General features: G+C 39.2%; 1 protein-coding gene across 1 annotated transcript in view; it reads left to right on the top strand.

Annotated features, from left to right (window-relative positions):
• Positions 1-5,579: 5,579 nt before the first annotated feature.
• The window catches only part of AP3B1 (adaptor related protein complex 3 subunit beta 1), a 2,578,902-nt gene continuing 2,574,278 nt past the window's right edge, over positions 5,580-10,203 (top strand). Inside the window, exon 1 of the mRNA XM_044063704.1 lies at positions 5,580-5,776. Within this exon, the coding sequence (XP_043919639.1) occupies positions 5,613-5,776 (164 nt within the window). The 5' untranslated portion in view covers positions 5,580-5,612. The remainder of the gene's footprint in view (positions 5,777-10,203) is intronic.

Raw genomic sequence — 10,203 nt, 5'->3', positions numbered from 1 at the left:
ACATACCCAGATGAACTTTAGAAACATCATATTTCTCAGCTGAATGGGTATGATCATGTTCTCACTTTTGAACACAAGTTCTTGGATGCATGACATTTCATCTGTGAATAGAAATTTGACTTTATCAATGGATATAACAGCATCTGACCATCCTGTCATGATGACATCATGGATAAGTTGCATCTCTAGATGATTTCAGGTAGCAGCTCTTGATCCTTGAAGTTTTACAGCAGTTACTAAAATTATGTTACCAACAGTAACACTTAAAAGTCTTTCTCAAACAAATATTCCTTGCTTTCCTTAAAATACACTGAGTATCTGAATATGAGATTTCCTGGCTTGTACTGCAGTTGAAGATCTCTGTGATCTCACAACATTCTGTGTAGTTGGGCAGCCAACTTGTGTAGAAATTTACTGAGCATGTTTTATAGACGTTTATGGTCAGACTCTACAGTAACATGCTTCCTGTACATTCATTCATGGAACTGTGACATCCAAACTCTGATGTAAGCGTTTCTTTTTCTATTACAACATAATGAGCTTGTGCATCTGTTAATGTCTGAGATGCATAATCATCTGGGTTGCATTCCTGCTCCTAACTTTTGTTGACTGGCTGTTCCTCATAAAATTTGTGGTTTTCTAGCAAATCATTTAGGAATGGAGTCACTAAATGACAGACATTGAGTGTCAGACGTCATAACCTTCAGAAAAATGCATGCTAATGCAAGACTGTCTTAAGTTTATACAAGAGCAATTTATAGTAGTGTTTGTATGTTCCCCAATATATTTGGCCTTGTCCAGATTTCCTGCATTAAGAGGTTGAGAGGTACGTGCAAATCACTTTGTAGATTAGGAATATCCAAACCTCTCAATTGTCCCCAATTTTGGCTCAAAATGTTGCTCTCCCCTAATAATCCCTCCTCCAAAATGGCAATTTTGGAAGAAAATGTGGAGGGTTTACAATTATATATAACTGTAATGATCAGAGTTATAGATTACTTTTATTTCAGAAATGCATGTAGATGCTCTTATTTTGTTAGCTGCTCAAGTTAACAGTGTTAATATTAAAAAGGTGTCCCTTTTTTGAAAGGTTCCCAGCTGTATTGTGTGGCAACTTTATATTTTTGCATCACATTTTGGTCTGTTTTTCATAAAATTGTGGTTTTCTGGCAAATTAGTGGCAAGTCATTAAAGATTGAAGTTGGAAAATAATGGCAGACATTTGAGTTTCAGATTTTATACCCATCAGAAAATTTGTACTAATGCAAGATCTACTACTGTTCTATTATCTAAGTTAATAAGAGCAATATTTAAAAATTGGCCTTATTTTTGGGCCTGTGTCCCACTTCTAGTTCTATGTATGGTTTTGCCCAGATTTCTTGCTCTGAAGTTGAGAGGTATGAGTGTCAGAGCCATCACTGTCAGCCAGAGACATTTCAAATTATGACATACTTATTGCACCCCACCCCCCGTTGTAGTGGCTCTGGATGTGTCCAAGGAAGGCAAGGAGCAGTTATGCAGTGTAAGTATGCAGAGTATTCCCCCATCCAAGGTAGATCACAAATACGACCGTGGCTTTTCATCTGTCCTTGATTTTGCAGAATGTTCTGATTTTCTATCAGATTTTTATACTGTTGATTTATGCTTCTTATTATTCAGGAACTGCATGCTGTCACAGTGCCCTGTTGCTCTGTTTAAGTAGCCATGGTTTAATGAACATCAGGTAAGCTTGTCGGAGATTGTAAGATGCAAGTAAGCTTTAGTAAGCATACTGTTAAAGAATTACCAGCATTGAAAGCCTTTTCGTTGTTGCCATGCAGAGAATATTTACGTAACTAGATAATGTATAAGCCTTGGGTATTGAAATGCGTATGACAGTATTTGTAATAAAAGGACAGGATTACAGTATTTTCAGAAGCTCATTACATTTTATTGGAGACCAGTGTCTTATAGCAGTGTCTGTGTGTTAGTACACTTGTAGTTGGGTGGCTTTAATGGTATATGGTAAATAAGCATTGCTACCTTACTTAAAAGCCAAGCCCTGCAACAACTAGGTAAGCTCCACACTGAAGTCAAAACACAATAGCTCTGGTGGGTAAATGTACTCTGTAGTAATCAAAAAAGGCAAATGTTTGAAATAACTGCAGCTTATGTGCAAACACAATAGGTAGTGATGAAACAATGCTCTGCTAAAAATGCTTTAATGCACTACATTGCTGAGCTGCAGATCAGTTATCACTGGCTACCAGGATTTCACCCACTTCAGATCAAGCACGGTGCCGTTCAATGCAACCTTCCCAGAACTAATTCAAGTTTGACCAGAATTATTTGGTGTGTGTGTGTGTGTGTGTGTGTGTGTGTGTGTGTGTGTGTGTGTGTGTGTGTGTGTGTGTAAGAGGGAGGTAGCATACCCCTCGGCTGTCCAGGTTTTTGCAGAATGTCCAGATTTTTGCCCCATATTCCTCCTAAAAAGGATTGAAGTTGCTAAATAATGAGAGACATTTCAGTTTTAGACATCATATCATTTAGAAAAATGCATACTAACACAAATCCTGTTATTCTTGAAATTTTCTAAGTTTGAGAGCCATATTTATAATCTGTCCCTATTTATTTTAGGCTTTGTCCAGATTTCTTGCACTAAGGTTGAGGCCTTGAGGGGTGTGGTATGTTTGTGTGTGTGTGTGTGTGAGAGAGAGAGAGAGAGACAGTGAAATGCTCAAGTTAGAGTTAGCAGGTGGAATTTATTTTCAAGTGCATTTTCAAGGAACTGTGAGGTTTAAGGGAAGTGAAGTTTACTGCTGCTCATGCCAAGTCTATTTACAATGTGCAACTGTTTTGTTTAGCAAATGGTATCTCTATTGTGGTATAAAGTTTTAAAGCTATGTTAGTAGCACCACAAGTAGAATACTTGCATCTTAATGTAGAGGCTTGAGGTTTTATTCCTACAGCATGTACATTTGTATGCTGCAGTCCTGAGGATGTCCTCCTTTGGATGAGATGCCTAATAACTATGAACCTGTTTTTCAGCTTGCCATCCATTTTCTATTGCAATATACCAGCTTACCATTTTTTTTAATTTAACATAGGCAATTTATTCTTTGACGGCAGCAGGCACTGAATTTGTAGATTAAACACTGAAATATACAGTTGTTTTCTAGCAACAGCCTCTTCATTAGTTTCAGATATCTTTAATGTGGAATTATTCAGATTACTTTTACTTCGGCAGAGATTGTGTGTATTGACTGATATTGGTGGATTGTAATGAGTGGCCTTTTATGGTTGAAATGTTCTGAATTGGACAGTTTGTCATTATTGGTTTGTGTATTTTGTTTCATTGCTTACTGGAAAAATGTTCAAAACTATAAATTTAAAACACACTCAAGTGTTGCTGTATAATGCAAGGGATATAATTCAATTATATATTATAATTAATACAATCAGGTAAATCAAATAACTTTTGCATGGCCCTAACAGTGTACAAGGAGCCTGTTGCTTGAAAACAGTTCAAAGGTAAATAACCTGCCACTGGCCAGATGCATTTTCTTTGAATGTGGGTTTCAATGCTGTTTCATTGAATGTGAGTTTCAAAAGTAGAGAAGCTTTAATGCCAAGTCTGTTTTTGTTGTAAGACTATTGCTTTGTTTAGGTTTAGTAAATGTCTATCAGTGTTTGGGCGATAATGTTTGAAATAAAAGTTGTAAATTAAATCCAACTGCCTGTAATCATTGTAGAACTAAAGCATAAAACAGTATGCACACAGAGATTTGAACAGTGTCTATGGCAAATGGGGAGAAATAGCCAAGTAATGGGACTCTGGAATGGCTGTGTGGGCGGGGCTTGGGGTGGGTGGGCTTGGGCAGGGCTGTGTTGGCGGGGGTGGGGAGAGCTATGTGGGTGGGGCTCTGGGTTTGCACCCCCCTGCAAAAAATCCTGCGGGCTCCCTTGCCTGGTACATGTAGTTAGTAGGCAGCAAACTTAATCTGAAGGGAAGCTCACAGGGGATTGTGGGAAAAAGTTGTAGGAGCCTGAGTCACTAGATCACTAGCTATTGGCCAGATAAGCTCCGAGGAGTAGATTGGTACCCAGCTGTCATATCGTGAAAAGGATCCTGCGTTATGGAAGTTACATAACTTCTTTTTCTAATATATTAGTTTTGCAATAACAAGGTTATTTCTCTGTTTGAAACTATAGTCCATGCACTTCATGTATTACAGTGAATATATGTACTTGTGTGTGACATCTCTTGGTTGCACTGTATACATTATGAGTAACACCGTAACAAGGCTTGAGCCTTGTGGCACCCTGCAGACGTGGGTAGTGGGTGATGTAACACCTGAAAATGTAGTTGGAGGTAGGAGACACTGTTGAATCTTTGTTCATTTTTTTCTAACCTGTTTTAGGATTGCAGTTTGTGTACAGATGGTAACTGGATATATAACCAGACAGTAAGCATGTGTATTCATTCTCTTAAAGTGATAACACTGACACATGTCTAAGAATATTGAGTGATGTACACTATTAAAAGAAAAGGTTAAAGAAGATTTGGGGTACTGCTAACATGAGTGAAGAAAATCTAAGCTATAACTTGGAAATAAGTTTTATGAAAACACAATGACATTTACGTTGGTTAGTCTTCAAATTGCTAAGGAATGACTCATGTTAGCAACAAAGTTCAGTTTTATGATCTGTCAAATCAGGTGCGGAAAGCGTTTTGTGCTTCCTGTTTAGGGTACCAAAACCTGCATATCTGGTACTCGTGAATGCTGTTTTACAGCACCCTTTCAGTCTGGGAGCAGTGAAAAAAGCCTCACTGAAAGACAGGAATAGGAAAACCAGACCAGACTGACAACAGCAGTCTAACAAAGAGATTTTCTTGTTGCAAAACATCTGCAGTTTTTTTTTTCATTTTACAGAATGCTACACACATTCCCTTATTGTATTTCATAAACTGTGCATTTATTGATATATAACTTACCTTGGAATTCTTGTAGAACAGGTTTGTTAAAGTCTTTGCCTTCACAGTGGCAGGTTTATTACTAGAGTTCTTGTGATGAGCGTTCACAAAACAGTGCTTCCTGTCAATAGAAGGTTCTTAATTTATGTGCTCAAGTCTCAAAGGCTGTTATTTTGTGTAAATATGCCTTCCCTTTGTATAATTTTGTATTAATTTTAATGCTTATGTAAGGCCATTTTTAACAAGTTAAAAACGTGTTGTGAAGACACCCGGACATTACAGGAGTTGGATGGATACAGCTGTTGGACCCTTGAATTTCCACAAAGTAGAGTGGGCAAACAGGACTGAGTGATGACTTCATGCTGCATGTGTTCTGGATTGCCTGGAGCAGTTTTGCTGTGCGGAACAGAATAGCAGTGTGTATTAGTTTTATGTGGAATACTGAAGTATTTTTTAAGTGACTAAACCTTTATGGAAAATTTTCTTGACATTAAAGCTTGATATCCCTTTTTTTTTTGTTGGAGCATGCTTTTGGAAAACATCAGTCCTAAACTAAGAATGGAATGAATAATCTTTGATTTGGAGAGTCAAGCAAGGGCATTCATTTAAACTGTTTGAAACTTTGGCCACCTGGTCTGAGGTCACAGCTGAATTTGGGATGGAGCGAGGCTTTCCATTGATAGTGGAAATGGATGCTACTAAAGCTGTTAAAAATGCCCTAGTAGTAGCAAATAAACTTGAGCTAACGCTGAATTCAGACCCAACTTTGGAGGAACAGAAACTGACAAAAATTGAAAAAGCAAGCACACCATTTACTTCTGGGTACGTATGTATATGTGTAGGATGCTGCCTTTCCTTGAGTTGCTTTGGAAAGTGCCTGTTTGTTAATGTGTCAGTGCCTGAGACTGTGCTCTCATGTCTAACCAGTCAAATTATATCTTTGAGGTATCCTTATTTTACCAGTTGCAGCAGTTGAACAGTACCTTTGAGGTATCCTTATATTACCAGGTGCAGCAGTTGAACAGTATCTCTGAGGGTATCCTTATTTTACCAGGTGCAGCAGTTGAACAGTACCTCTGAGGTATCCTTATTTTACCAGGTGCACCAGTTGAACAGTATCTATGAGGTATCCTTATTTTACCAGGTGCAGCAGTTGAACAGTATCTATGAGGTATCCTTATTTTACCAGGTGCACCAGTTGAACAGTATCTATGAGGTATCCTTATTTTACCAGGTGCACCAGTTGAACAGCATCTCTGAGGTATCATTATTTTACCAGGTGCAGCAGCTGAACAGTATCTGAGGTATCCTTATTTTACCAGGTGCAGCAGTTGAACAGTACCTTTGAGGTATCCTTATTTTACCAGGTGCAGCAGTTGAACAGTACCTCTGAGGTATCATTATTTTACCCGGTGCAGCAGTTGAACAGTATCTTTGAGGTATCATTATTATACCAGGTGCAGCAGTTAAACAGCATCTCTGAGGTATCATTATTTTACCAGGTGCAGCAGTTGAACAGTACCTTTGAGGTATCCTTATTTTACCCGGTGCAGCAGTTGAACAGTACCTCTGAGGTATCCTTATATTACCAGGTGCAGCAGTTGAACAGTACCTCTGAGGTATCATTATTTTACCCGGTGCAGCAGTTGAACAGTACCTCTGAGGTATCATTATTTTACCCGGTGCAGCAGTTGAACAGTATCTTTGAGGTATCATTATTATACCAGGTGCAGCAGTTAAACAGCATCTCTGAGGTATCATTATTTTACCAGGTGCAGCAGTTGAACAGTACCTTTGAGGTATCCTTATTTTACCCGGTGCAGCAGTTGAACAGTATCTTTGAGGTATCATTATTTTACCAGGTGCACCAGTTAAACAGCATCTCTGAGGTATCATTATTTTACCAGGTGCACCAGTTAAACAGCATCTCTGAGGTATCCTTATTTTACCAGGTGCACCAGTTGAACAGTATCTATGAGGTATCCTTATATTACCAGGTGCAGCAGTTGAACAGTACCTCTGAGGTATCCTTATATTACCAGGTGCACCAGTTGAACAGTATCTATGAGGTATCCTTATATTACCAGGTGCAGCAGTTGAACAGTATCTATGAGGTATCCTTATATTACCAGGTGCACCAGTTGAACAGTATCTTTGAGGTATCATTATTTTACCAGGTGCAGCAGTTGAACAGTACCTTTGAGGTATCCTTATTTTACCCGGTGCAGCAGTTGAACAGTACCTTTGAGGTATCCTTATTTTACCCGGTGCAGCAGTTGAACAGTACCTTTGAGGTATCCTTATTTTACCCGGTGCAGCAGTTGAACAGTACCTTTTGAGGTATCCTTATTTTACCCGGTGCAGCAGTTGAACAGTACCTCTGAGGTATCCTTATTTTACCAGGTGCAACAGCTGAACAGTACCTTTGAGGTATCCTTATTTTACCCGGTGCAGCAGTTGAACAGTACCTCTGAGGTATCCTTATTTTACCAGGTGCAACAGCTGAACAGTACCTTTGAGGTATCCTTATTTTGCCAGGTGCACCAGTTGAACAGTACCTCTGAGGTATCCTTATTTTACCCGGTGCAGCAGTTGAACAGTACCTTTGAGGTATCCTTATTTTACCAGGTGCAACAGCTGAACAGTACCTTTGAGGTATCCTTATTTTACCAGGTGCACCAGTTGAACAGTACCTCTGAGGTATCCTTATTTTACCAGGTGCAACAGCTGAACAGTACCTTTGAGGTATCCTTATTTTACCCGGTGCAGCAGTTGAACAGTACCTCTGAGGTATCCTTATTTTACCAGGTGCACCAGTTGAACAGTACCTTTGAGGTATCCTTATTTTACCAGGTGCAGCAGTTGAACAGTATCTATGAGGTATCCTTATTTTACCCGGTGCAGCAGTTGAACAGTATCTATGAGGTATCCTTATTTTACCCGGTGCAGCAGTTGAACAGTACCGTTGAGGTATCCTTATTTTACCAGGTGCAGCAGTTGAACAGTACCTTTGAGGTATCCTTATTTTACCCGGTGCAGCAGTTGAACAGTACCTCTGAGGTATCCTTATTTTACCCGGTGCAGCAGTTGAACAGTATCTATGAGGTATTCTTATTTTACCAGGTGCAGCAGTTGAACAGTATCTATGAGGTATCCTTATTTTACCAGGTGCAGCAGTTGAACAGTACCTTTTGAGGTATCCTTATTTTACCAGGTGCAGCAGTTGAACAGTATCTATGAGGTATCCTTATTTTACCAGGTGCAGCAGTTGAACAGTACCTTTTGAGGTATCGTTATTTTACCAGGTGCAGCAGTTGAACAGTACCTTTGAGGTATTGTTATTTTACTAGGTGCAGCAGTTTAACAGTACCTTTGAGGTATCCTTATATTACCAGGTGCAGCAGTTGAACAGTACTTTTTGAGGTATTGTTATTTTACTAGGTGCAGCAGTTGAACAGTATCTTTGAGGTATTGTTATTTTACTAGGTGCAGCAGTTGAACAGTATCTTTGAGGTATTGTTATTTTACTAGGTGCAGCAGTTGAACAGTACTTTTTGAGGTATTGTTATTTTACTAGGTGCAGCAGTTGAACAGTACCTTTGAGGTATTGTTATTTTACTAGGTGCAGCAGTTGAACAGTACCTTTTGAGGTATTGTTATTTTACTAGGTGCAGCAGTTGAACAGTACCTTTTGAGGTATCCTTATTTTACCCGGTGCAGCAGTTGAACAGTATCTATGAGGTATCCTTATTTTACCAGGTGCAGCAGTTGAACAGTACCTTTTGAGGTATCCTTATTTTACCAGGTGCAGCAGTTGAACAGTACCTTTGAGGTATCTTTATTTTACCAGGTGCAGCAGTTGAACAGTATCTATGAGGTATCCTTATTTTACCAGGTGCAGCAGTTGAACAGTACCTTTTGAGGTATTGTTATTTTACCAGGTGCAGCAGTTGAACAGTACCTTTGAGGTATCTTTATTTTACCAGGTGCAGCAGTTGAACAAATTGGTGTGTTTTTCTTTCTGCGCATCTGAACGCTTGTGGATGATTCTTATGAAGTGATGTTTTGTAATCTTTATGTAGGAATTCCAGGATTTAGTTAGTGGTAGAAAAAAAGTGACACACAGTTTTTGATACTTTATTTATTTCACATAAGCATCTTCAGATTTTGCCAGACTAACAAGCATATATGTAAGGCTACTTCATTATCACTTGGCGACACTGTTGAGTGTAAACTCTTTTGCATCTTTGTGTGCCTGTGTATGTATTTAAGTGTATTATAGCAATAACCCATGTCTGGGTGTGAGTACTGCTAGAGTTACCAGTGGTTGGAGTGGTTTATTCATGAGGGCAAAGCCCGAATGACCAAACAAAGTAAGCCTTAGGTAAATCAGCATTACCCACATCCAGCCATGGGTTATTGCTATTATACAGTGACATTATTTTAAAAAAAAAAAAAACTTTTCTTAAATAATGTCATTGTATAATGGTGCTGTGATGCTCTTCTGTGTTTTTACCTGGTATCATGGGGCTTTCTTGTTGTCCTGAGCATGCATATTGAACTTATGTTCCCAAGCTTACTCAGTACATCAGTCACGTGTAAAGGAAGCAACGGAGAAAGGAAGATCTCCGTTGCTTTTTTGTTTGTTTTTTGTTTTTAATTAAAAAAAAAAAAAAAAAAAAAAAAAAAATGAAATCCAGAGACTTCAAACGTATGGGAGAGATGGGAAAGAGAAAATATGTTGTCTTTCGGCTTTTCCCGGTTAGGAGTCACCACAGCGGAACTCCAGTCCGCTAATGATTGGCAGTAGATTTTTACGTGCCGAGTTGACGGCCCTGTTGCACAACCTTCAAAACGAAGGTAGGCCCATTCACGCATGTCTCCACACAGAAAACACTCTAGCTGAGAATCGAACAGGACGACATCTTACTGTGAGGCGAAAATGCTACCGCAGCACCACCACTGCAGTGGGAAAGAGAAAATATAAGGAGGATCATCTTCTTCTTTTGGCTGCTCCCATTAGGGGTCGCCACAGCAGATCAACTGTTTCCATTTCCTCCTGTCCTCTGCATCTTGCTGTGTCACACCAACCACCTGCATGTCCTCTCTCACCACATCCATAAAACTTATCTTAGGCCTTCCTCTTTTCCTGTTACCTGGCAGCTTCATACTTAGCATCTTTTTCCCAATATACTCTGCATCCCTCCTCAGCACATGTCCAAACCAACGTAATCTTGCCTCTCTGGCTT

Source organism: Protopterus annectens, chromosome 2.part2, assembly GCF_019279795.1.
Source record: "Protopterus annectens isolate FY-2018-M chromosome 2.part2, PAN1.0, whole genome shotgun sequence".
Lineage (NCBI taxonomy): Eukaryota > Metazoa > Chordata > Ceratodontiformes > Protopteridae > Protopterus > Protopterus annectens.
The sequence above is the reverse complement of the archived record's forward strand: the minus strand, read 5'-3'. Positions and strand labels throughout refer to the sequence as shown.